The sequence below is a fragment of the Aythya fuligula genome, chromosome 15, assembly GCF_009819795.1.
Source record: "Aythya fuligula isolate bAytFul2 chromosome 15, bAytFul2.pri, whole genome shotgun sequence".
NCBI classification, from domain to species: Eukaryota; Metazoa; Chordata; class Aves; order Anseriformes; family Anatidae; genus Aythya; species Aythya fuligula.
In genome coordinates this window covers 1,633,796-1,658,699 of record NC_045573.1, presented here as the reverse complement: position 1 = coordinate 1,658,699, position 24,904 = coordinate 1,633,796, and the positions used below count along the sequence as shown (strand labels likewise).

Sequence of the window (24,904 nt, the reverse complement as noted above, 5' to 3'; positions counted from 1 at the left end):
ACATTCTCCATCTGAAACTCCGTGAGGAATTTCAAGCAGGAGAATGCAATTTCCAGCCTGGAGGAGAGCCAGCAGCGCCAGGGCGAGATTTTTCTTAATATGGTTTTGCAAAACTTGAACGCAGAAAATTGCCCGTAGCTATAGCAATACCAGCGAGCTGGAGACAGCCCCGCTCGGGGAGCGTTTACACAACAAAAACACCCCCAAAGCTGCCTCTCCTGTGCCACTCTCCATGCCACCGGTTTGGTCCCTTTAGCCCCTGAACGGGAACGCGGTGATTATAGAGGGCAAATCTGGTGCTCGCAGCATGCCCAATGCAGGAGGAGGGTTATCCCAAGCCCCCAGTGCTGCCCCAGCTCCCTCCAACAGCCCAGGGTTCAGTTCCATGTTTTTTCCTCCAAAATGGCCTTTGGGGTGGTGGCAGGGGAGGACGGAGGTCCCAGAGGGGTGGCCCCATCCCCGGGTCCCCACCGTGCCCGTGCCCGCCCAGGATCCGCCGCCCGCCCGCAGCAGCGCAAAGGCAGCTGGCTCCGGGCCATCCGTGGTTACAAAAGGAGCCTGCCCCGTATTTCTGCTTTTGATTTAAATAATCCCAATAAGGGGATAAAGCAGCCAAAACCCACTGATTTTTTTAAAGCTTCAATTTAAAAAATAATATATGTGAAATGTGTGAGTTTTATGAGAGTAGGCAGAGCTGTAGGCTATCAGACGCAGCCTTTCCCACCCAAACCTCTGTCCCCAGGACTCCAGCTATTAACTGTGCCATCCAGAGCCCTCAGACATCCTCCATGCAGCTTTCCAGCCCAATTTTCCTTCTCTTTTTTTTCCGTGCAAAAACAAACTCGGGCTGACTGCAATTACTCCCTTATTGGTGCCCTCCTGGGCGAAGACACAGCAGTGACAACAGTTTGACATCACGCTGGAGCTGCAGAAACGCGGGGACTGGGGGAGGAGAACGCACAAAGGTGCTTTTTCTGTTTGATTTGCTGTTCCCCAGCATCTGGTGACACAGCTCTATGGGAGCAGGGGGATTTCTTTATCCTATAGAGATGTATGGGGCAATACTCCACCCCAAGGGAGCTGGCAGCTCACCAGAGGACCCAGCCATCACGCTGCTGGGACCCCCAGTGTGCCAAAAGGCCATTTCCAGCTGAGAAAGTCACCTCTTGACGATGTCATGTAGCCAGACCGTGAAATATCACTGTATTTGCAGGGGAAATATTGCTGCAGCCAAAGCTGATGGTGCAGGAGAGCATCCAGCTGCAGCCTGGGAACACAGCAGGACCTTCAGTGCGGTGTCTGGGGACCCTGGTGGGGCATTAGGGGGTGTCTGCAGCCCAGAGAGCTTGGGGACGAGGCAGGTTTGGTGCTGGGAAGGCAGCAAAGCCCCCATGGGTCTCCCAGAGCCACAACTTGTGGGAGAGCCCGTGGTGCCTCTGCCTTTCCCAGAGGAAGCGAGGCTGGCACGGGGTGAGGCTCAGCCCCTTGTTAGCAGCCTCCAGCCCCCCCGTTCCCCCCCTGCTGTTATTTCTGCCTGGCTGCTGTGTCAGCCCGCACGGCGAGCGGCTGCTGACTGGCCGGGGGTATCTCGACAACTGCTTACCTGCTCTTTATGAGCTTAATAACTCAGTGGAACCATAATTATGTGTTCATTGCCGATCTCATTTAGAGTTAATTACATGCCAGATAGATGTATCTCTGATGTGCTTGGAAGCATCCCAACGACGGCTCTCAGCAGCCATCGATCTGCACTCGAGCACAGGTACTCCTTCTGTTTCAGCACCCAGAGCTTGTCACAGGTCTGCACCAGCAGCATCACCCCTTTTGGTCCAGGGGGAGATGCAGCAGGAATTCGGCTCTGGGCAGCCCCAAACCCACCACTTCTGGAAGCAACTTGGGCAGGACGGGAGGCCTGGATCCCACGCGGGCACCTCCGTGCCATAAAATACCAGCAAAGCTTGTTGTCTTGGGGGTAGAGCTGGAGGACTGTGCCCTCACCACCTGCAAAATCACCCCGTGGGTGTGCAGAGCTGCTCTCCATCAAGAAACATTTGCTCGCACCAAGCCCCAGCTGGTGCGCCCCACACTGCTGTGCCCAGCCTCTGTGGGAAACGGCCTTTTTCAAGCAAATCCGTTTACAAGTTTCCTCTTTTTTTTTTGAAATAAGTAAATAAATAACTAAATAAATAAATTTGCGGTGGGGGTTGTTTTGCTGTTCATCTTGAAACAAAATGTCACAAGGTGCAGATGGCCACATTTTACGAGTCTATGAAACTCTGGCATGCCCACTGCTAATTCCTTGCACAGGTGGGGGGTAGCTTTCATTTGGCTCCAATTCAGCCAAATTTCCAGTGGCCAAGCAGAAAGGAAGGTGTGGGATCAACAACGGCAACATCTGGAGCAGAGCCAAGCCATAACGAAACATGAGGCTTTAAAGAAATGTCTCGAATGCATCGAGGAGGAAAAGCAGTGCTGGAAGGATTCCCCGCTGTCAGCGAGGGGCAGGCAGCCTCCCAGGTGTCGTTCTGGGGTGCACGTGTGCAGCCTTTGGAGACGGGCACAAAAGCAGCGTGGTGCAGGGGGAGGCAACAGTAACCACTGGATTAAACCCTGGTGGCTGCACCCCCAGACCCAGCAAAACACTACGGGCAACGCAGATTGCAGAGCTTAATTTGAGAAAACCTAAACTTCGGTAGCTTTTCAGTAGTAGCAGAAGAAGCCAACTGAAATTTTGGGTCAGAAACATGACTTTTAGGCCCCACTTTTATCCCCTGGCAATACAGAGCCCGTTTCCCACCTCAGGAGTGTTTAAGCCCTGCAGCTGGGCGATGCGTTCTCTTTGTCCGTTTCCATTGCCTATTCCAGCCTTCATTCTGTAAACCCCCTACGACAGCAAAACGCTTGGCCATTAAGAACAGCTAATGAACACGTAATGAATCAGGTAATGAACACAACGATCTCATACCCTTGTTCCCCTCAATAGCCACATGCATCATGTGCATCCAGAATCGCAGCCGCAGAAATCAAAGCCCGGGCAGTCGGCGGGTTGTGCCGGAGCTGTGGAACGAGGGGAAAGCTCCAGGATTTTGGGTGTCACCTGGGAGTGACAAGAAGCACACAGAAAGGCACAGCAGGGAGCCCCACTGCCCACTGGGTGCAGAGGATGCGGGTCCCCGTGGGCTGCCCTGCCCTGCCCGGTGGGCGAGGGACGGTGCCGTGCGTCTCTCCCCATCTGCGGCGCACATGCTGGAGCAATCGGCAGGGGGGAGGGCTGGAAAGGCTCCAAATAAAAGAGGGCGCAGGGTACGCCTGCGCTCCCGCTGCCCCGGGCTGCAATACCTTTCACACCAATAAAGTGCAGGTGCTGGGGGATTGCGTGCGCCTGCCTGCGCGCCTCAATAGCGTTTGGATCGTGCCTCCGGTGCCCGGCCCCCTCCCGCCTCACACGTGGCGAGAAAAGGCTTGGAAAAGGCTCTGTTTGGAGACAAAAGCCTCTCGGTGAGGATCCCCTTTCCTGGTGACAGTGGGCATCTGGTTCCTATAGCGCAGGCACCCACATGTGCTGCCTGACCCCACAGGCCCCCTCTCCCCTCCCCGTGACTCAGGTTAGCGTGCGGCGCTTCGTGGCCCCGCTGGGAAGGAGTGGGGCTTTGTCTGGAGCCGGGCTGACGACAGGAGCTTTCAGGGAAATCACCCAGGCCCTGGCGTGTCTGGGAGAAATGGAGCCGGGCCGGAGCTGCCGGTAACCTGAGGCTCGTCAGAGCGAGCGGGCGGGGGCAGCAGGGGGGCTCTGCTCCGCAGGCACCCCCAGGAGTATGGGACCGCTGGAACAGCATCACCCTGTGCTGGCTCCTGGTACCAAACAGCATCCCACGGCAGGCTGCAAAGTTTTACCTGGTTATCTGGGTGCTCCCATGAGGAAGGGTTCACATTGAAGGGGGTGCAGAAGCATGTCCCAGCAGCTCATTGCTGCCTGCGGCTGACGGCACGATGAAGCCCGTGGGTGGAAAAGAGCCAGTGGCTGCACCACCACCCTCCCTGCAGCACACAACTGTGCATGGTCCTGCCCTGGGTCTCCCCCATCACTCCACTCACCTCCTGAGCATGGCTAAAATCAACAAGAGAGCCTAAAATCTGAAATGGTGGCAGCGGGTTTTAGCATCACACCATGGGGAAGAAGCCTGGACACATGGCTGGCCAGTACCCCCTTCCCTGCGCCTGGGGCTGGGTCCCTGCAACAGCACCAGGAGGGGACCGGAGCAGCCCAGCACTGGGAGCAGTGTGTCCCCGTGCTGCTTCTGCATCCCAGGCTGCCAGGACGGGGCCAGAGAGCAGGACAGATGGGATGTGCAGCCCAGGGAAGTGGTGAGCTGCCTGGTGAGCTAGTGAAGCCTCTGCTCAGTTCCAATACCAGCCCCATGACCCAGGGCTGAGCAAACAGTGTGGCAGGGGATCATCCAGCTCAGCTTTGCAGCTGGCTCTAAGGCATCCCAGAGTGGTAAAATCAAACCCAAAACACCACTGGGATGGCAAAAAGGAGCCATCTCCAAGGCCTCTGCAGAATCTCCGTGCTCCGTATCACTGTACAGAGGGAGATGGATGGAGATTTCAAGGTACTGGGTGGGAACAGACCCGATGATACCATAACCCTGAGGCAGAGGGACCGTTCTGCTCCCTGGGCATCAAGAGCAGTGCCCACAGGGTAGCACTGACCTGCCCGGGCACAGTGGGGACCAGAGGGCACCCCAGTGTGGGGAGCCCCAGCACGGGGCCAAGCCCCAGCTCCTCTCAGCCGCCCCCGCAGCAGGGCCAGCCCGTGGGAGCCGCCATCCCCGGGCTCATGTGGATGCCCCCTGGTCATTTTTAACCTCAGATCTTTGGCATTATTAACAACATACGTGTGGGGCTCGCTTACCCTATGGGATAACATCTGGGGGTTATTCATCACGGCCACCGCAGGCTGCAGCCCCCCGCGCTCCCCGCGGAGCGGGATGGGTCACATCTGAACACCAAGCCGCTTGATGTGGAGTCATTAGCATGCACAGACTTCCAGCCCAATTACTTGACAGATGAAATCAAGATCCATTGGCCTTATTGTTTGCATCTGGAGGGCCGCATCCACGCACACTCCTCCTTCCTCCGGCCCGGCCCCGCTCCCAGCCTGCACCGGCGCTCGCTTCATCTGGAGGTCGTTTAGCGCCGCTGCGCACATGGGAACGTACCGAACGCACTGTAACAATGTCAGCCCGACACAACGGCAGCTATCCACAGCACCTTCAGAGATGGAAAAATACCCCACGGCCTGCCCCTTCCTCCTCTGCCCCTTCCTCCTTCCTCCCACCAGCACATCTCGCTGGAGGAGCTTTGCTCCGTTGGTGAGCGTGCAACGAAGCCGCCGTGGATCAGGTCGTGGCTGTCCATAGCTCGAGCTTCGCAGCCAAGCCGCTGCTGTTCTGCTGATGGATTTTACACAGAGGAACAATTCGACCTCATTTCTACCCATTAACGCAATCAACAGCGTTGAGCTTGCTGTAAAAGCAAACCCTAATAGTGCATCGGAACTATTTGAGGAGCTGGAGGCAGCAGGCAGGTGTGGGAGCATGGGGAGCACCCAGCAGTGTGCCAGCTCAAGCAGAAAGCCCCAAATCCCAGTAATTACGGCCAAGAAATGCTGGTGTGGGACTGGGACTGCCAGCATCCCTTGCACCTTGCTTCAGCTGCACCCCCAGGGCCTCTCCTTGTGCTGTCAATTGAACAAAAAATAAATTCTTGTCACGTATTTCCTCCCATGTTTTGCTGCTCTGGAGGGCCAATGCTTTGGGGGGGGGAGCCCCTGTGTGGCTGCGGGATGGGAACCTGTGGGATGGGAACCTGCAGTCCCTGTGGGATGGGAAGCTGCAGCCCTTGCGGGGCACTGCTCGCCCTTCCAGGTGACAAACCATCCTGCTGGCACCCCGGGGCCTGCCAGCATGCAGCAGATTGCTGCGGGGACAGCTGTGGCTGCCTGGCCCTGCGTTCAGACACCAGGAAACGGCGTGCTGCAGGGGGCTCGGGGTGGAAAATGCACGGAGTGTGGGCAGGAGGGCGGGGAGGGACGGCGGGGAGCGGATGCGCAGAGGCGTGGGGCTCCGGATGGCTCCCGTGGGGCTGGGAAGGAACGACATCCCCAGCTGCTGTAGGGCACCCCAGGAGCCACCTGGCACCTCCCCAGTGGAGGAGCCGGTGACCCCGGCACGGTGCCTGTCTGGTCCCTGGGCCAGCACGGAGCCTCAGCAGGGACAAACGGCTGTGCTGGAGGCAGCACCGAGCGGCAGGAGGAATCCGGGTTTCTTTTTTCCCCTGTAACCCATCTGTGCTTAATTTCTTTGGGGGTTTCACTCCAAATTCTTCAGATTCTATGGCAAATGCTTTGCGGTGCTCGGTTCAGCTCGCCTCCGTGGCTGCCCGGCTCGGGGCTGCCTGCAGCCAAAGCAGAGGGAAGGGAAAGCACTGACCCCACAAATCCCCCAACAAAAACCCGATGCCCAGCCAGCACCTCCAGCAGCAGCCCAGAGGCAGCGAGAGCCCTTGCTGGGGCTGTGGCAGCAGGGGACAACGCGGCAGGGGACCACATGTGGCTGGGGACCACATGGCGCATCACCGCCCCCAGCTCTGTTTCCAGCCCCCCACCCATCCCTGCATGCTGTGCTCCACACCAGGAGCAGAGGAACCCAAACTCTTGCTAATTTTGCAGACACCTGGACTAAGCAGTGCCCGTCCTGCCCAGGGGATGAGGCACAGCCCTGCTCCCACTGTGCGTCCTGGCACCTCCCGCAGACCAGAGCTATGGAAACAGGAGGCGGCTGGAGGCAGCTGTCAGCCTTGCGAGAGCGCTGACGGGAGGTGTTTCTGTTTGCTCCTATCATTTGTAGCAACAAATCACTTGTTTTGCCCTAATTTTGCAATTACAGACTGGTAGCTCTGGGCTACAGGCACATGCAAATGCCTCAGTCTGGGGAGCAGAGCTGTGCGGCGCGCGCCGCCCTCGTAGGGAACGGCAGCAGCGTGGCAGCACCGCAGTCACTGCTAATTAGCCGCTAATTTTACAGACTTCTTTATGGCTTTGCAGTCGTTTACCCTTCCCAGTGGGCTGGAGCCCTGCAGCCAGAGCTGCCAGCAGGGCACTGGTGTGGCTCTGCCGCTTCTCCCCAGGGACAGCACAGCGGCAGCGCTGGGGCAGGGATGGGCGCCAGCTCCAGCCCCATTCCTAGGCACTGGGGACAACCAAGGAAAAATGCCTGAACCCAGTGGAGGCCACGCTCAGGGTGGTGACAGCTCCCACGGGCGCTGCCCTGGCTTGGGGAGAGGGATCGGGAAGCACTTCTCTCCGCTGCTGTGCAGAGGAGAAATTCAGATCCTGCACAATCCCGGGTAAAAACGATCCCGCACCAGGAGACCGGCCCACGCCCGCATAGAGGTTCAATCTAGGCACAGTTCTGAAGATTTAAGTGGTGTCTTGGCTTGATGCAGGCTGTCTGCAAGAGTAAGTTTCCTCCCCAGAGCACACATCCAAACCTCTGTTTTGATAAGTATCAGGATACCGTGCTGGCCTCAAATGGAGAAATTAAACGAATACCTTGCATATTTTGGCGACTCATGCACGTGAGCAGCTGTAATTGAAGACACGACCTGTCTCGCCCTTCAGCATGTATTGGCAAATTACAGCTTTTCATTATTTTCCTCTGTTTCATCTATACCCAGACAGAGATGTTCATCTAAACCCAGCTAAAACCTGCACCCTGGATGGGATGGGGGCACAGGGCTGCACGCCTGCCTGGGCAGCTGCTCCCACGCAGAGCAAGCTGCAGTTACCCTGGATCAACACCAATCATGGGTCTGGGGGTTGAATTTTTTGCATTTTCATTGCCCCTCGGGTGCCATTTGCAGCAGTTGTTCCCTACAGCGTGGTGGACCAGCGGGCAGTGCATCGTGCTGTGCCCACTTACTGCACCTCCGTGCTGCGCAGGGGCTGCGCAGGAAGAGCGAACAACCTTCGGCATTGCATCTGAGGAGCCATCAGTTAAATGAGCTATTTTAATTAAGTGCAATCTAAGTTATGCGGTAATGTCAGGAGGGATGATAGAAAACACTCCACTTGGCCTGGTGAGCAGCGGAGGATGTATTTCATGAGCTTCATTAGCCCCTGACCCGCCACCGACCTCGCCCCGTGCGCACGTTTCCACGCTCGCGTGCACGCTGCGCCCACAAACCCCGCTCAGCTCAAGGCAGACCCCATTCAAAAAAAAGATTAGCCACCCGATTGCTGCCCCTCCATCTGAGGTGGGTGGGTAGGAAGCACCACAGTTGGGGTTAACTCCTCCAGACGGACAGCAGGGAGCATGCTGTGCTGGGACGGACGGACAGACGGACACGGGACGTGGCTACGAGAAGCAGGGCAGCAGCTCACCTGCTCTGGCACTGCCAAGCGCTTCCCGAGCATTTCATCCCCCACCGGAGCCTAGATGCTGGGCCTGCCAGAGCCAGTGGCTTAGATTAGTCTGAGCTTAACTGGTTTGATCTCTTACTTTGAATTTTATGGCTGCGAGGTTTTTAAAGCTCGGCGGAGTTAATTTCCAGCAGAACTGTCGTGCTGCTGGCAGGCACCGCCGTGGCCATAAAATACCATCCCCGACTCAAGACGTCAGAGGGGAACAAAGATAGACCGTGATGCGGAAAAGATGCACACATTTAAAATAATCTCCTAAGAATGCAGCACAGCCCTGAAGACACATGTCGGCAGCTCTCTCCCGAGCTGATCGTTTCCTCTTTAAATAGACTGCGCTGCTGATTCCTCCTGGTGGCTTTCCAGTCTCTATTTCTCATCCAATGCTGGTGCAGTTTATGGTCCCCGTATTCCAAAGGCCCAGAGGAAGACCCCTCGATGGGCGCCCACTCGGAGGCGGCCTCCGCACCCAGAGCAAGCGCCCACGGCCCTGGAGACGATGTGGGGTTTGCAGAAATTCTTGGCAGTCCTCCCACAGCTTCCCCTCTCCTGAAATTAAAGGATAGAGCTGCAGCAAGCCCTCCATCTAAATTAAAACGAGCTATATTTACTGTTCATACTAATTGAATTATATTAACTCCAAGCTAGATGATAAGCAGAGCCGTCCCTCGCAGTTCCTGGTCTTAATATGTTTTGCATTCAGACAAATGCACACCAGTGTGTCATCGTGTTCAAAGCAGAGGAATTTGGTCCTGGGCTATTTTCCTGCTGCTTTGACAAGGTTGACCAGGAACTTGTTTTCTTTTTTTTCTCCTGCGGGCTTGATTGCACAGTGCAAAAGCGTTGGTGAGTCCAATGCGAGCCCTGCAAGCCCCTGTGGGGTGGCACAGGCACAGGGAGCCCTGCCCCGGTGCCGTCCCCAATGTCCCTGCCAGGGAAAGGCAACACACAGGCAGGAAGGGAGGGATGCTGCTGTCCCCATCCCACAGCAACCCCCAAAGCTGGGGCAGAGCACCACAAACTGATAGGACAGAGATATCAGGGGGAAAAGGAAACATGCTATCAGCCTAATGCCATCAAGATGAACGTAATTCGAAAAACTCAGTCAGGAGGCTTCAATAAGCCCAAAGGGCCCTGCCAAGAGTCGCACTTCCTATATCGAAGTGCATAAAAGCTAGACATGTAAAACACGGGGAAAGCTCTGTCAGGGTAGGCCAGTGCCAGCCAGCAAATATGTAACAGTGGGAACATGAAATATTAATCACTGGTGCATAAAACAATAGGAAAAACCTGCCTTTTCAGGCAGCCATCAATCCTCGCTCAGCAGGGAACATCAAGGGACGCTAATACCATACAGGTTCTGCTTAAATATTTGCCTTCCTTAATGCTCACGCAAGAAGCATTTGCTTTGAAGTCGAAAATAGACTGTAAATGTCTTTTGTGTGAGATGAAACATGATAAGACATGAAACTAGGAGGCTAAACTGTAGTTAATCACGGTGGTTTTACAAGCAACAAATCATTACTGCAGACAGCGGAGCGCAGCGCTTAGAAGCGGCCGGGCAGAGGGGAGAGCCTGGCGTGGGCATCGGTGGCTCTGGGGCACGGCACAGCCATGGAACAGCACAGTTGGGGCACTCAAAATGCCACAGGAGCCCTGTGCCCCCCAGGGGACACCCAGGCCCCATCCTGCTGTGTCCGAGGTGTCTCCATGGGTCCCCAGTGCCGCCGATGTCCGGCATGCCCTGCAAAGCAGCAGGAGCATGACTGCCTTCATGTTTTCAGGCAAAAGGCAAATTTCTCAGTGGGCTGAGGTCACCGAGGCACTTGGGATCTGCTGCTGAAAGTGGCATCTGTGGGGCTGTGCCAGACCCTGTGCCAGGGGGAGGTTTGCTCCGAGCTCCCCCCAGCAGCCCTGGAGTGATGCTGGCGCATCCCGGAGCTGCTTTCCTGGGCACCCTGGGGTGGGTTCCTCCAACAGCTCCATGGGGGGACACGGGGACACCCACAGCTCCCCTGCACCCCCACAGCCCTGCTGTGAGCTGGGAGGGACATGGCCCAGCCTGGGCAGCCTCTGTGGGAGACCCATGTGGGGAAAGGCACCCCAAGAAACCACATGCGCTTGGGATGCGGACAGAGCCAGATCTTTGGGTGCTCCGTGGGAAAAGCAAGCAGAGGCGGAGGCACAGGAGCGGACAGGACGAGCGGCAGCCCCATCGCTGCATCCTGGCACAGCCAGCAGCACACACAGCATCCCGGGACAGGTATTTCACACATCAAAAACGCAGCTTATGATTAGAAGCGATGTGCACTTGGGAGCGTGAGATAAGACCCCAGAGCAAGCGTATAAGTATGACTGATTAGCAAATAAACTCTCGCTAATTGCCTTAAAAAGTCAGATCTCAGCAGCCAGGGAAGAAGAAAAAAAAAAAATGATTTAAATTTTCCTCGGGCTAAACATTTTTCCGTCGAGCTCAGACTCGCTCCAAGTGTTTCCAGTCATTATCTCCCTAATTAACGCACACCACAAACTGAAAACAAATTTCCTCACCTCGTGGCTTGGGAAGGTTCACTGGGATTAAGCAAACTGCACGAAATTGGTCAGCGATTCCCTCCCACCGGGTGAGCAACGGCTGCCGGGTGGGAGGCAGCCCGGAATAAAGATAGATGAAGTTATTAGCAGCGAACGAAGTGAAATAAGCCTTTAATTTCCCCCAGCTGTTGCTGGCTGTGCCCTATTGACAGGTGTGCTCTTGGGATGGGGGCAAGCAGGCGAGCTGGCGGGGGGCACTTCGGCTCCTTACAGCCCCCTGTGTGCCAGGGAAACCAGCAGGGTGCTGGTTTTTTGTTTGTTTGTTGTTTTTTTTTAAGTTCCCATAACTTTATTTTCTGCCATTGACATAAAACCAGCTCCAGCCCTTGCTGCAGTTTTATGGCCCCGCAAGGAATTGGAACAATTCTTATTAAATGGTGTTCCTAAGTGCCTGCAGAGTGTGGTACCCAGTGGGCTGGGCAGGGATGGTGACCCTACAAAGGATCGGGATTGCAAGGGCAACCCAAACCTGGCCTTGGCCCCCCCAGCAGCACTCAGCCCTTCCACCTGGTAGCGGCCAAATTGAAATAAAACTGAAAATTTAAGGTAAAAGAAACCCATTGCAGGTGGAGGGCTCCCTGGGCAGCCTGCTTGTTCTTCCTGTGGCACTTGCTCGAAGGAATAATGGTAATTAGAGCTCCCTAATGCCTCCAGGTCATCTTCTTTTTCCTCGCATAACACAATTTCTATAGGGCTTGTCGTCTTTATTAGGGGAATTAATCTGAATCTCGCTGGGCTCTGGCCGCTCGGCTTTCCACCGGAGCCATGCCGAGGAGGGTCAAAGAGGCAGGTCCACCTCATGTCATGCAAATAAAAAAATTAAAAAAAATTAAAAAGCGAGGTCAGCTGGAGGCTACGGGGGAGGAAATTAATGATTTTTTAAACAACCAGGGAAGTTTACGTCGGCCTGCTAACGTAATTCAATTTCTGTCTTCAGAGCCCTTTATGTCATTAAGCCCACGTCGCCAATACGGGGCCTCTTTTGCCCAACTAAGCAAAATCTTCCTATTAAGCCAGAATTGACATTAGCGCAATAATAAAATTAGGATTAATGGCGGGGATAGGGCTGCTCCGGGCCAGCCGTGCAGGCAGGGCCGGCCAGGGCTGAGCCCCTCGCTGCGGGGCCGGGGGACCCGAGGTGCCCGGGGGAGCTGGGGGGGCTCCGGGGGGGACCTGCCCCCAGCGGGCTGCGTCCTGCACCCACAGCACCGCCTGAAGCCTTCGAGCCTCCCCTGCCAGGCTGTGGCATCAGCAGCTGCAGACAGAGGTTGGAAAAGCATCTCATCCCTGGGAGGGCATCCTGGGCTTTTTGGTTTTGTTTTCCTTTTTTTCTCCTTTCTTCCCCCCTTTTTTTTTCTTTTTCTTTTCCCTTTATTTTTTCCTTCCTCCCACCTTTTTTTTCCTTTTTCCCCTTTTTCCTTATGTTTTCCTCTTTCCCCTCTTTTTTCCTTTTTTTCCTTTTTTCCTTTTTCCCTTTTTTCTTTTTCCATTTTTTCTCCCCTTTTTTCTTCCCCTTTCTTCCTTTTTGTTTTCCTTTTTTTCCATTTTTCCCCCTTTTTCATTTTTTTCCCCTTTTTCCTATTTTTTCCCTTTTTCTTTTTTTCCTCTTTTTTTCCCACTTCTTTTCCTTTTTATTTTATTTTTTTTTTTCCTTTTGGCTCAGGGCAGTGTCCCTCCTATTTGCTCGAGGGCAACACCCGCTGCTTGCCCTCCGCTCATGCCCTGAGGGAAGCCCCGGGCGAGGAGCCAGCCTTCAGCAGAGGCTTGGGAACACCGCGGGCACCCTCCCGCGGCCGCTCCCCGAACTGCAGGCAATCCGAATTATAGGCAATCCGAATTAGTCAATCCGAATTACAGCGAGATGTCCCCCCCCGGCCCCTCCCAGTGGCACCTGGGCGCTGGGAGAAGGCCCCAGCCCTGCCCCGGCCTCCAGGCCTCGCTCGGGGGGCACCAGGCTGGAGGTAAAGCAGTGGATCGGGGGGGATTAATTAGCTGAAAAGCAGCTTGGAGCTTGGGCTGGGATCTCATTAGCAATTAGTGTAACAGAGCCAGGGGATGTGGAGTCCAGCAAAGCCCAGCTCAGCCTCCATGAAGCCAGGACAAAGAGACTTTTGGGGGCAGGGGACAGCAGAGCTGCCACCGACAACTGGCTTCTCACAGGGAAACTGCTGAGACGCTGCTAAAACCCATCCCTTCTTCCCAGCACGTCCTGCCAGAGGCTGTGATTTAGCAAGAACACACTGAAACAGCCTAAAAGCACCTGTAGTTGAGCTGAAATGGTGACTTAAGGTTAAAGAAAACCATCCCCTTTTGAAGTTTTGACTCTGGCAAAGCCTGAAGACTTCCAATGCATCCACATCCTCCCATCCAAAACCCAGGGGAAGACACAAACCCACCCCAGCTTTGGGGGTCCACCCCAGCAGGAACGCTTTTAAAAGACAAAATAAGACAGCTATTTCTCTGACACAGTGAATCAATGGTTTATTTTTTGTTTATTTTCAGTGTTCGAAGAGGTACAAGATGAGCAGTGAGCTCCAGGGAATGAGCTGGCACATTGCACTTGTGGCCAGTGCCCTTCCCTCTAGCCCAGGAGGCCTGAGGACGCAAAAAGCACATGGAGAAAAGCCCCCAAAGTGCCCTGAGTGCAGCTGAACCGTAACGCTGTGGCGTGGCTGCACCACCCCACTCACGTGCTGCACCAGTTACACCATCGGACTCATGGGTCAAAGGTTTGCTGTGCCCAGAAACCCTCCTGTACCGATTTCAAAGAGGAGGGTTTGGTTCCTGGGCAGTGAGCAAAGCAGGGCAGTGAGGGAAGGCCACGAATCAGACCCTGAATTAAGGAGCAATCAGTGTCAGAGCCCTTTCGAGTGCAGAGAGAACGCAAACGTGACTCCTAAAGCCTGAGTTGTGCAAGGTGCAGTCGGTGAGCCTGGGTCTGGCCTCCCTTACAGCAGCATAAAGTAAGGAGGAACCGTTCACACCACGAGGGTTACAACACAGTAATACCAGGTCTGCTGTGAGGCAGAGCCAGAGCCAGGCCCGGAGGACACAGTAAATGCAGAACCACCTCTGCTGCCTGCACGGTGGTGGGTCGAGGGGTAAAACACCCGGGTGCTGTCCAGCAGGGTCATAAAAACATCCTTGCCCCAGCATCCTGGAAGGGTTTACAGAGGGCAATTCATACCATGATCCCAGCCCAGAATAGCACCAGAGATTAACCCAGGCTCTGCTCCCCGCTAATCCAGCGCCATCCCCCCTCCGAGACGTCAGGAGGGAGGCTCTGGGTGGCAGCGGTGGTAAGGCAGCATCTGCCCTTCTTGGCCATGGTGCTGAGGCAGCCCCGGCTCTGCTGGGCACCACCAGAACTGCCCCAGCACCCAGCGGAGGCAGGGCTGCAGGCACGGGTGCTGCTGCAGTGGGCAAAGCAGAAAGGACTCAGCAGCAGCTGCTGGCAGAGGCAGGGATGTCTGGGGAAAGATGGGAGGGGGAAAGGGAAGGTAAAAGGAAGAGCTGCAGCCTTCAGCTTAACTCGTGCAAAATAACCTCAGGCATGGGTCATACAACCTGGCCCCCAGCAAGTGCAGTGCAGCCACAGCCTCCCCTCCCCTCCCAGCTCCCTCCCAGCACCCAGAATGGGGATGTCTCGGAGCATGGAGCCAGCCTGGGGGCACCAGGAGCTTTGTCAGGGGGTCTCTTGCTCCCAGTGCACCCCAAGATGTGAACGCAGGATCAGCCCCCAGCAGCATGTCGTGTAGAGCAGCTCGCTTACTTCTCCTTCGGGTCCTTATCTGCTTTGCCTGGAAGAGGGGGAGGAAAGAAATCAGGGCCCCTGTGTTTTGTTCCAGACCCCCCAGCCCAGTTTATAGTTACTTTGCCACACACAGCTAGTGCTTCACAAGCACTGCAATCGGATAATCAGAACAGCAAGACACGGCTGGGGTGCTGCCCTGAGCTCAGACACAGCCTCCCAAAGCCTTTTTCTGACAGTGGGCAAGCAAACAGCACCACAAACACTGCAGAAAGAACTGGCCTTTGCCTACCATAAAGCAGAAGCAATGTTCAAACCTTGCACGTGACTACTGCAGGAAATGAGCCAGCAAGCTCAGCGCCATCCTGCCCTGGCACTGCACCACCAGCAGAAAGCCTCCACGGTTCTGCTGCTCCCCTGACACACGGGGACCTGGGGCACCTCCAGAATGCCCCATATTCCACCATGCAAGGTCAGAAAGCCCCCACAGAGCCACCCACTGACCAGGCTGAGGCGTGTGGGATTTTCTGGGGGCCTGGGTGGCTCCAGGCTTACCGCATCCCTCACCGTGCAGCCAGGCTGGCAGCAACCCCAACAGATAACCACGAGGACAGAGCCAGCCCGGTGAGGCGCAGCCCTTACCTTTCGGGATAAATTTCAGCGAGCTGCTGAATATTCAGAAGCGGGACTGCCCCCTCTTGGGCCCGTCATTGAGGAACTCGTGGCCCAGCCCGTTGCCGCACTTGCCACAGGACACCTGGCGACACAAGGAGGGGGTCACAAGGGGCCTTTTGGGGCCCTGCTATGAGAAACGGGCTTTTTTCACCCCAATCCCGAGCGTTTGGGAACCATCACCTTGAAGGCCCCCGGGCGCTCCTTGCGCTTGGCCACGCTGTCCTCGTGGATGGTCTCGGTGAAGGCCGGCCAGGGCGAGGAGTGCTCGTACTTGGCGCGGCTGGAGAACAGCTCGTAGCCACACCGGGCACACGCGTAGATGCCTGGGGGGGTAGGCGATGGCAGGGGGGGGGGGCTCAGCACTGAGACCCCCGAGAAGCCCCCCGGGCCGTGTCAGCTGCCCCGGGACACCCGCACCTTTGGGCTCTACCCCCTGGGGCAGCCACCAACCCAGGGCTAGGCACCGAAAGGGGGCTTTGAGCTCGCCCCCAGACCCCCTTTATAGGCAGCCCCCCCAGCCCCTCCAGCCTCCCCCCGGCCCCCCGGGGCTCGCCCCCAGCCCATCCCCGCAGGATGGAGCCCCCCGGCCACGCCGCCCCCCCCCGGCCCCCTTTATAGACGACCCCCCCGACCCCTCCAGCCTCCCCCCGACCTTTGGGGTCGCCCCCGGCCGCGCTCACCCGGCTCGAAGTGGTCTCGGAACGCCTCTCCCCCCAGGAAGGAGCAGAACGACATGGCGGAGCACCCCCCTCCGCCGCCCCGCCCACCGCCCCGCCCACTGCCACACCCACCGCCCCGCCCCCTGACCACACCCCCGACGCCCCGCCCGTTGACCACGCCCCTTCCCTGATGCCCCGCCCACTCTGGCCCCGCCCACTCCGCCCGCCGCGGAGCCCCGGGGCCACCGGGGGGCGCGCGGTGGATGGGGGGGGGGGTCCCACCGAGGGGGGGTCTCCCCCGCTCCCCTCCGCTCCCCCCATCCCCGTCCCGCTGTTTTGGGGCTTTTTGGGGTCGCTCCGGTGCTGCGGGCCCGGCCCCGTTCCCCCGCGTGCTCCCGGTGCGTCCCCCCCCCCGGGGCAGCGAAGCACCGGGAGAGGGGTGGGGGCGGCTCCTGCCGGGGCTCCGCAGCACCGGGGGGGTCAGGACGGGGGGTCCCGGCTGTGTGTGTGTGTCCCCGCCGCCCCCCCCCGCACCGCACCGGGGCCGGCTGAACGCGAACGGAGCCGGCCCCGGGGCGGAGCTCGGCGGGGCGGAGCGGGGCCCGGCGCGGTCCTGCGGATGCTCCGGTACCGGCGGTGGGGAGCGGGGCGAGCTCCGAGCCCTGCACCGGGCACCCCAGACCCCGCGCTGGGACCGGGGTCGAGCCCTCACCTCCGCCACCGGCACCGCCACCGACCCTCCGCACCGCCACCGGCATCAGCCCTGCGGTACCGGCACCGGCGCTGCCCCCCTCCCGGCCGCCCTCTCCCCCGGTCCCGGCCCCCCGGCCCCAGGAGCGACCCTTCCCGGGCCAGGTACGGGCGCTGCGGGAGCGGGACCCCCGCAGGGAGCGGTGCCGGGGGCAGCCCCGGTGCCCGGAGCGGTGCTGGGGGCCGGGCAGCGACCGGCACGGGGCTGGGGGCTGCCCCCCCCCGTGGGCTGGGGTTCGGTGAGCGGCTCCGGGAGGGCTCGGGACAGAGCAAGGGGGACGTGGGGACAGAAGGACAGGGGGATGGAGGGACAGGGGGACATGGGGACATGGGGACAGGCACCCCCAAAGAGCCCCGCGCGCTGCCGGAGGGGTGCGGGACAGGCTGCGGGCACCACGGGGCACAAAGTGGGGGTCGCTGTGGGGTGCAGGCTCAGCGGGGATGGTGGCCAGTCCCGCCACCCTAATAGCAGGGGGCAAAGGGGGGGCAGCCGGGCTCCAGCAGCCCCTGTGGGGACCTTCCCTGCTGGGCCTGGGTCTGCAGGGTTGGTATGGAGGGGGTGTGTGGGATGTGAGCTGGGTGCCCCCGTGGGGGACGTGGGGTGTGAGGGCTCCCGGAGGAGGAGGTGGCAGCAGCCCGGCGTGCCGCAAGGTAGCGGCTGTGCTCTGAAGGTGAGCTGCAGGCAGCAGGAGCCAGGCGGCTCCTTGGCAGGCTCGGGGAGGCGACGAGCTTCTCCTTCGGGAACAGCAGGCAGCACCACGAGGCTCTTCCCCCCTCGCTTCATCCGAGGACTCCGGGATGATTCAGCCCGCGGGCATCTCCCTCACGCTGCCCCCCTCCTGGGTGCAAGAGCGAAAACGCGGGGGGCCCTTCAGCCAAACGGGGGTGAGCGCCCCACGGAGCTGCAGGAGCCCCGAGGCCTGGAGCAAAGCGCTTAAAGGGTTTTTGGGCCCTCTTGATGGTGACACGTCCACATCCCACAGCCCGGAGCAAGAGCCGGGGGCTGCAGCTGCCCGGCACGTGGAGCCCCCCGCGCAGGGCCACTGCTCCTGCCCTCTGGATGCTGCCGGTTTAAATTAGGTCAGGCGTGCGTCGCGGGCTCCACCGCGCTCCCTCTCGAGCCCAGGGGATTGATGGCTCGTGGCAGGCGCGGGGAGGACGAGGCTGGGGTGGTGGGGAGCCGAGGACGCTCCGTGCTGCTTTGTGGAGAGCGGGTGCTGCCTCTCCTCAGCCACCGAGCTCAAACGAGGGGGACACCAGGCAAGCTCCGAGCAGGCTGAACCACCACGGAGACGTTCCAGGTGCGGGTTTGCAGGCAGCCTAAAGCAGGCAGGCTCCGGGAGCAGCTGCAGCAGCCGCCGGGACCCTGCGTGGCGGCAGCATCGCCCACCCGGCCCCTCTGCTGAAGCCTTTTCAGGGGGTGAAGCCGTGCCTGCTCTAAAAGCTCTCGGATTCTGCCTGGAAGCACTCTGCGTTTGTCAGATGCCGGTGCGCAGAAAATTGATGTCCTTAGGTTGCAGCGAGACTTTCTTCAAAGCCCTGCGCTCCTTAATCACAGGATAATGCAGGGAGCTCTCCAGCTCCAGCACTCGTAACCACAGCAATTTGGTTTCTGTGGCGGTATGTTGTGAAGATAATTAGACGAGGGATTTCCAACTTGTTTGGCTGGGTGATAAAAACCTCTCTGGGAGGAGGCAGAGCTCTGCCACAATCCCCGCTAGCGGTGCCAGCCCGCCTCCGGCAGCCACCGGCAGCTCTCATTAGCTGCAGAGGGCTGCTGGAGATTAATTTTTCAATTAACTCTCCTTGTTTTTACATCAAAAGCAAACACCATTTTGGCAATGGCCCACCTGGGAGGGTGTAGGTATCATTGATGGGCGTGAGCCAGCGCCGGGCAGCGAAGCACGGCAGGAGCACTTTTGCTGCCTTGTGCCTGCAAAGGGGGGTGTGTAATGGGGAGGTGCTCGGGGACACCCCCCTGTCCAGGCTGCGCTTGTGTCTCCTTCTGCACCACGTCAAGCCAGGATCCTGCACCCGAGCCAGAAAGAGAGAGATGAGAAGCCTCCAAAGCTGCCTCCAGAGACACCTCGAGGCTCAATATGTGCTTGCTGAGCCCTGAGCTGAGACCTTCAGCGGGGCTGCCCCGCACGGAGCCCCCACCGGGGTGCTGGTGGCCCTGCCATAGCACCCCCAGGGTCCGTCCCCCTGCTCCACACCCCCCCGGCCACCCCCGCTCCCCAGAGGTGGCTGCGTCTCAGCAGCGCACACGTAGCCCCCGCTGTACTTGCTGTCCCTGCCAGCTGAAAACTCCCATGTAAACCCAGGCTATTATTATCTCAGTCTTCCACTCTGCTAATGGTCTCTCAGGAAACAGACTTTTTCTTTCCCCCCCCCCACCTCCTTTTTTCTTTTTTCTTTTTTTTTTTTAAGCTTTTATAACCCAGGAATACCGGAGCAGAGGTAACCAAACACCAGGCAGGGCGCAGCGGAGCACCGAGCCCGTGCCACACGCTGGGGAGCTGCTGAGCCCCTGAGCCAACAACAGGGCCACGGATCAGCACCGGGGCTTTCTGGTAGGCACGGCCATGGCTGGGGGGGGCCCTGGCAGCATCGGGGACAGCTGTGGCACTGGGGACAGCTGTGGCACTGAGCCACCAGGCTCAGGGTGCGCTGGGGGTGCCAGCCTGGTGCTGGGTTTGCCAAGTAAATGCGAGGAGTGCGCCCTTGGGAGGGGGCAGATCCTGCCAGAGCATCGCTGCAGGCGAGGGAAGGAGCTCCCCAGCACCGCTCCCCGTGGGCTGCCAGCCCCAGGACCTGCTGTGATCTCTCCCTTCCCCTAGCCCGGGGCGCCCCCCCAGATTATTTGGGGTTGACAGTTGGCGCGTGTAAATCAGAAGCAAAGCGAAAGCTGCGAAGCATGAGATTACATAAATGGAGCTGGAGGCAGCTGCGACGCAGCCTGTAATTAATTCGTGGTAGGAAAGCGCTTTGAAGATCCCGGCTGAGGCACATCCCAGGCACGAGGCAGCCCGAGGGGCAGCACCCACCTGCAGCCGGGACCTGCTCAGCCCCGCTCCTGCTGCGGGGATGCTGTGAGAGGAGGGGTGGGGGCGGAGGATGAGCTCCCTGTGCTCAGCCCCATGCTCTGGGTGCTGGGCTCAGCCCCACGATGATCCTGAGAGCCTGGCCTGCAGCTCCCATCCTTCCTCCTGATATCATGCACATGCTCAGGGGTTCAGGCAGCCTCGACGTGGCACCAAGCTGAGCTGCTCCCTCCCGTTCCCTCGGCAGCACCGGCACCGTCGGCGATGCGCGCGATGGCAGAACAAGCTGTGGCAGCAGCGGACGCCTCCCCAACCCTGGCACCATCCCCAGGCTCCCCTTGGCACAGGGACACCGATGGGACAAAGCCTCCTCATCCCGCCAGCACCAGGGAGGACAGCGGTGGCCGGGACGGCTGCGGGATCATTTTCCCCGTGGATGGGGACACAAAGCCTCTCCCCTCGCCCCAGCCCGTGGGGATGCTCCTCACTGACATCCCGCGGGGGCCGCAGCCGCGGCTGAGCCTGGCCAAGTCCCGCACGGCCCCGTCCTCGCCCAGCGTCTCCCCGTCGGAGAGCCGCGCCGCCCTGCTCCGGCTGCGGGAGGCCAAGCTGGAGGACACCAAGAGGAGGCTGTCGGAGGCCGTGCAGGAGCCCCTCAGCCGGCTGAGCCGGCTCATGGCCGAGGAGAGCAGCCCCACGGCACGGCTGAAAGCAGGGGGCAGCCCCGGGCGAGGGGAGCCGGGGGGGAGAGGGGCTTTGGGTCGCCGGGTGCGGGACTGGAGCCCCTGGGAGCCCAGCCTGAACTGCCGCTACGAGATCTGCTCCTACGGGGATGTCATCCAGGTGGTGGAGGTCGTGCAGCAGGAGGCCGAGCCCCCGGAGCAGCCTCCAGCAGCCCGGCCGGGGGGCTCGGTGCCGGGCAGGGCCCTGGCCTGCGTCGCGCTCCTCGCCTACGGCTACTTGGTCCTGCCGCTGCCGCCCTACGCTGCCGGGCTCTGCCTGGGGCTCACCGGCGGGCTGCTGCTGGGCTTCCTCGCCATCCTGCTCCTCCTGCTCAAGCCGCCACCGTCGCGGGGCCGCCTGCGCCCTGAGCTGCTCCCAGGGGGCCCGCGGGGAGCCCACGGCCTCCAGGTAGGAGAGGGGCAGCCGCGGGCACTGGGTGCTGGGGCTGGGTGCTAGGAGCTGGGTGCTGGGGCTGCCCAAAGCTGCACGGCACCACGGGGCAGCCGGCTCCTCTCCCCTCCAGGGCTGGCTGAACCAGCTGCACGTCTACGACCCCGAGCTCTACCACCCATCGCTCACGCACTCGGTGCTGGCCACTCTGGACGGGGCCACCCTCAAGCTCTCCTACCCCAAGAACAACATCCCGCGCCGGGCCGCCTTCGCAGAGGAAATCCTCGAGGCCACCTTCATCAGCCAGCGCTGCTACGACATGACCGATGCCAAGGTGACCGCGGAGCTGCCCTTGGGAGCGGGGGGCTGTCCCCTCGCAGGGACCCCCAGTGCCTCACGGCCACTCTCGGTGTTGCAGGTCTTCCTCTGCCCCCCTTGCCTAGCCCGAAAGCGGCTGTGGAACAAGAAGTACCCCATCTGCATCCTCTTCCCAGACCGGGTGGACACAGAGCACAAGAGCAGCGATGAACATGGCACGGAGCCGCAGGGGGATGAAGGGACGAAGAAGCCACAGGTGCCCACCCAGGACGTCCCGGGGGACTGCAGGGAAAGGTGCCTGTACCTCTTCGGGCGGACGGGGAGGGAGAAGGAGGAGTGGTACCAGCACCTCCTGCGAGCCTGCCACGGGACCCCGAGCAGCAGCCGCGGTGAAGCCAGGCCAGGTGAGACGAGGCCACTGCTCCGCACCGGGACTGATCCAGGGCTGGGAGCTGCCCCGTGCCAGGACAGGCTCTGGGAAGGCAGCAGGGAGCAGGGAGGGAGGTGGAGGAGCTGGGACAGGGCTCACCAGCCCTCAGCTTGTGCAGCAGCAGGGGCACCACGTCACCCCTCGCTGCAGCCAGCCTGGTTGTGTCCCCGTGTCCCCAGGCATGGGACTGGCTCCGCAGAGCGCTGCCAGCAGCAGTGGAGGGAGCACCGAGGACATCCCCTCTGCCATCAGACTCAAGGACCTGGCTGGAAATGTCCGACAGAAGATTTTTCTGGATTACAGCACCTACATGGCCCGCTTCGTGCCGGCAGAGGTGGGGGGCAGCCCGGAGCAGAGCCCCCCTCACAGTGTGCTGAGCAGCCCCACGCCCGGGAAGGTGAGTGAGGCAGATCCAGCCCTCAGTGCTGCTGCCTCCCGGCCCTATTGTTCACCTTCTCCCTCCCAGCACCACAGTTTGGGCAGCCGAGCCGTGGTGCTGGGGAGCACAGCCCCAGCCTGCAGGTCCCACCCTGCTCCAGGCTCTCGTGGCTTCTCCCCACCCGCAGCTCGGCGAGGACGCGGCCGGGCGCAGCGAGGGGTGCACGGCCTGGGTGAACGCGCTGGTGGGGCGCATCTTCTGGGATTTCCTCCGGGAACGGTACTGGGCTGAGCAGGTGGCCAGCAAGATCCAGAAGAAGTTAAGCAAGATCAAGGTGAGAAGCAGGAATGACCCAGGGGCCACGGGAGGCAAGGAGAGCCCCGTCCTGTCCTGACGGTGGGTGCCAGGCTGTGGTGACGATCCCCGTGTGGTTTCCCTCCATCAGCTCCCGTATTTCATGAACGAGCTGACGCTGACGGAGCTGGACATGGGCACGTCCATCCCCTCCATCCTCAGCACCTCCAAGCCCACCATCAACGACCGAGGTACGAACCCTGCTGCCTTGCAGAGTGGCAGGATGCCAGGGCTGGCTGCACAGCAGCTGTTATTGAGGTGCCAGCCCGGTCCCCAAATCAGGGAGGTTTTGGTGGGCACGTGAGCAGCCCTCAGCCCCTGTGGCACTGACAGGGGCTCGCCCCTTCCCTCCCCGGCAGGGCTCTGGGTGGACATGGAGGTCACCTACAGCGGCTCCTTGCAGATGACCCTTGAGACGAAGATGAACCTCTGCAAGCTGGGGAAGGAGGGTGCCGCAGAGGACAGCGGCCCGGCGGAGGCAGGAGGAGAGGGGTAAGGAGACCGCGCGTGGCTGGGTGGCATCTGCATCCTCCCACCTGAGCGAGGCGAGAGGGTGCTGGTGCCAGGGCACTGATGCAGCCCGGGGCTCACAGGGCCAAGCCTCGGCTGATCCTGCTGGCAGACAGCGACGCGGAGTCATCCAGCGCCGGCTCCTCCGACGAGGAGGACATCACCACTGCAGAGCCCGCAGGAGCCCTAGGAGAGCGGGTGCCCCCGCCCGGCACCGAGGGGTGAGGGGCTGCTCGGGGCCGTGGGGCGGAAAGGGAGGTGCTGGGGGAGGCTCAGGCAGGGGTCCCGATGCATCGTGGCAGCCCTTGGCAAGGGAGTCCCATCCCTGCGGGGTGCTGGTGGCGGGTGGCTGGGGGTGCTGAGCACCAGCACGGCTCCGGGTCTCACCCCGCGGCTCCCCTCGCTTTAGCCACGTCAGCGGGAACAGCACGGGCCGGAAGATCCTGCGCTTTGTGGATAAGATCGCCAAGTCCAAGTACTTCCAGAGGGCCACGGAAAACGAGTTCATCAAAAAGAAGATCGAGGAAGTTTCCAACACGCCGCTGCTGCTGACGGTGGAGGTGCAGGAGCTGGCGGGCACCTTGGCCGTGAACGTGCCCCCGCCGCCCACGGACCGTGTCTGGTACCTGCCCTCCTTCCTCCCGGGGGGTCCACAAGCTGGCCACGGGGGCTGTGCCACGTGCGTGGGACGTGGTGCTTGATGCTTTCTGCTGCTGTCCTCCCCCTCGCAGGTACAGCTTCCGTGTCCCACCCCAGCTGGAGCTGAAGGTGCGCCCCAAGCTGGGCGAGCGGGAGGTGACGTTCCTCCACGTCACCGAGTGGATCGAGAAGAAGCTGCAGCATGAATTTCAGGTGCCTGTCCCGAAGGGCTGGGTTTGTTAAAGGGCTGAGCAAACCCTGCTGGTTTGTTTTCTGCTTCTCACCTTTGAGATTTCTGCTCAAAGAACAGAAGGTTCCCCACAGATGTTCAGGTTCCCAAATGCCCCTAAAGAGTAATCCCTTTGAATATCCTCAAAGCCCTGGTCACTGCCCTCTGCCACAGCCACTCCTGAAACCCTCCGTACAGGTGAGCCAGCCAAAAATAAGCTGCTCCTGCTTGTTCCTACCTAGAGATATTCAAAGCTGAGGAGCTGGGAGCCCAGGAGCTGTTCTCAGCCCTGATCTCTGCCCCTGTGGCTCCTGCCACAGCCACTTCCAGGCCAGAGCATCAGTGCTCAGGTAGTGCAACTTAAAATCACTTGTTTGTCTGGATTCCTCTTTACAGAAAATTTTGGTGATGCCAAACATGGATGATCTCATCATTCCCATCATGAGCTCCGGCCTGGATCCTCAGCCACCCGCTGGAGAGCTGCCCAGGGACCCACCAGCCAAGGGAGAGAGGAGGCTCTGATGTGCAGCCCCGTGGGAAGGGCAGAGACACTGCACAGGGCTTGGGGACCTCACTGGGACACAGAGCTAGCTGGGGCCTGGCCACTGACAGCATCCAGCGCTACGCCGTGGGGTCTGGGCTTCTTGGTTCATCTCATCCTCAGTATCCTGCTCCTCTGCAGATGAGCCGCCTCCTTCAATATTGCAAGCACACGTTCAGAGCTGAACCAGACCCCAAGGAAAGGGGCTTGCTGGAGACCCAAGAACTTCATGCACCTCCCACCAGCATCTCAGGACTCCTTCTGGCCAAGGGGGCAGCTCCAGAGCAGCAGAGGGCTGGGTTTTCCCCTGCCTGGTTCCCAAAGAGGGTGCAGGATGCAAAGACAGCTTCCACACTCGAGGAGTTGTGATCACCGCTGACCCACGGCATCACAGCTCCAGGACACATCACACCCTTCCCGCTGGCAGCTGGGCTGCAA

The 24,904-nt window shown here is 59.8% G+C and overlaps 2 protein-coding genes across 2 annotated transcripts; one reads left to right on the top strand and one right to left on the bottom strand.

Moving 5' to 3' along the window:
- Window positions 1–14,546: 14,546 nt before the first annotated feature.
- On the bottom strand, window positions 14,547–16,253 carry MSRB1 (methionine sulfoxide reductase B1). Its single transcript, XM_032197639.1, has 4 exons — window positions 16,181–16,253; window positions 15,681–15,823; window positions 15,468–15,582; window positions 14,547–14,874 (listed from the first exon to the last, which is right to left on the bottom strand). The coding sequence occupies exons 1-4, from the start codon at window positions 16,233–16,235 to the stop codon at window positions 14,843–14,845; spliced, it is 345 nt and encodes a 114-aa protein (XP_032053530.1). The 5' UTR covers window positions 16,236–16,253; the 3' UTR covers window positions 14,547–14,842.
- Window positions 16,234–24,447, top strand: LOC116495324 (testis-expressed protein 2-like). The gene is made up of 12 exons (XM_032197742.1): window positions 16,234–16,324; window positions 20,201–21,084; window positions 21,200–21,400; window positions 21,485–21,788; window positions 21,994–22,211; window positions 22,381–22,527; window positions 22,639–22,738; window positions 22,907–23,039; window positions 23,141–23,278; window positions 23,467–23,679; window positions 23,789–23,909; window positions 24,322–24,447. The coding sequence occupies exons 1-12, from the start codon at window positions 16,234–16,236 to the stop codon at window positions 24,445–24,447; spliced, it is 2,676 nt and encodes an 891-aa protein (XP_032053633.1).
- The last annotated feature ends 457 nt before the right edge of the window (window positions 24,448–24,904 follow it).

Excerpts from the sequence above, each read along its gene's own strand:
- LOC116495324 (XM_032197742.1), top strand. The coding sequence starts at position 16,234 with ATGGCGGAGCACCCCCCTCCGCCGCCCCGCCCACCGCCCCGCCCACTG. Across the intron at positions 21,085-21,199 it reads GGGGAGCCCACGGCCTCCAG|GGCTGGCTGAACCAGCTGCA; the intron begins GTAGGAGAGGGG and ends TCTCCCCTCCAG. Across the intron at positions 22,739-22,906 it reads GCCCACCATCAACGACCGAG|GGCTCTGGGTGGACATGGAG; the intron begins GTACGAACCCTG and ends CCTCCCCGGCAG.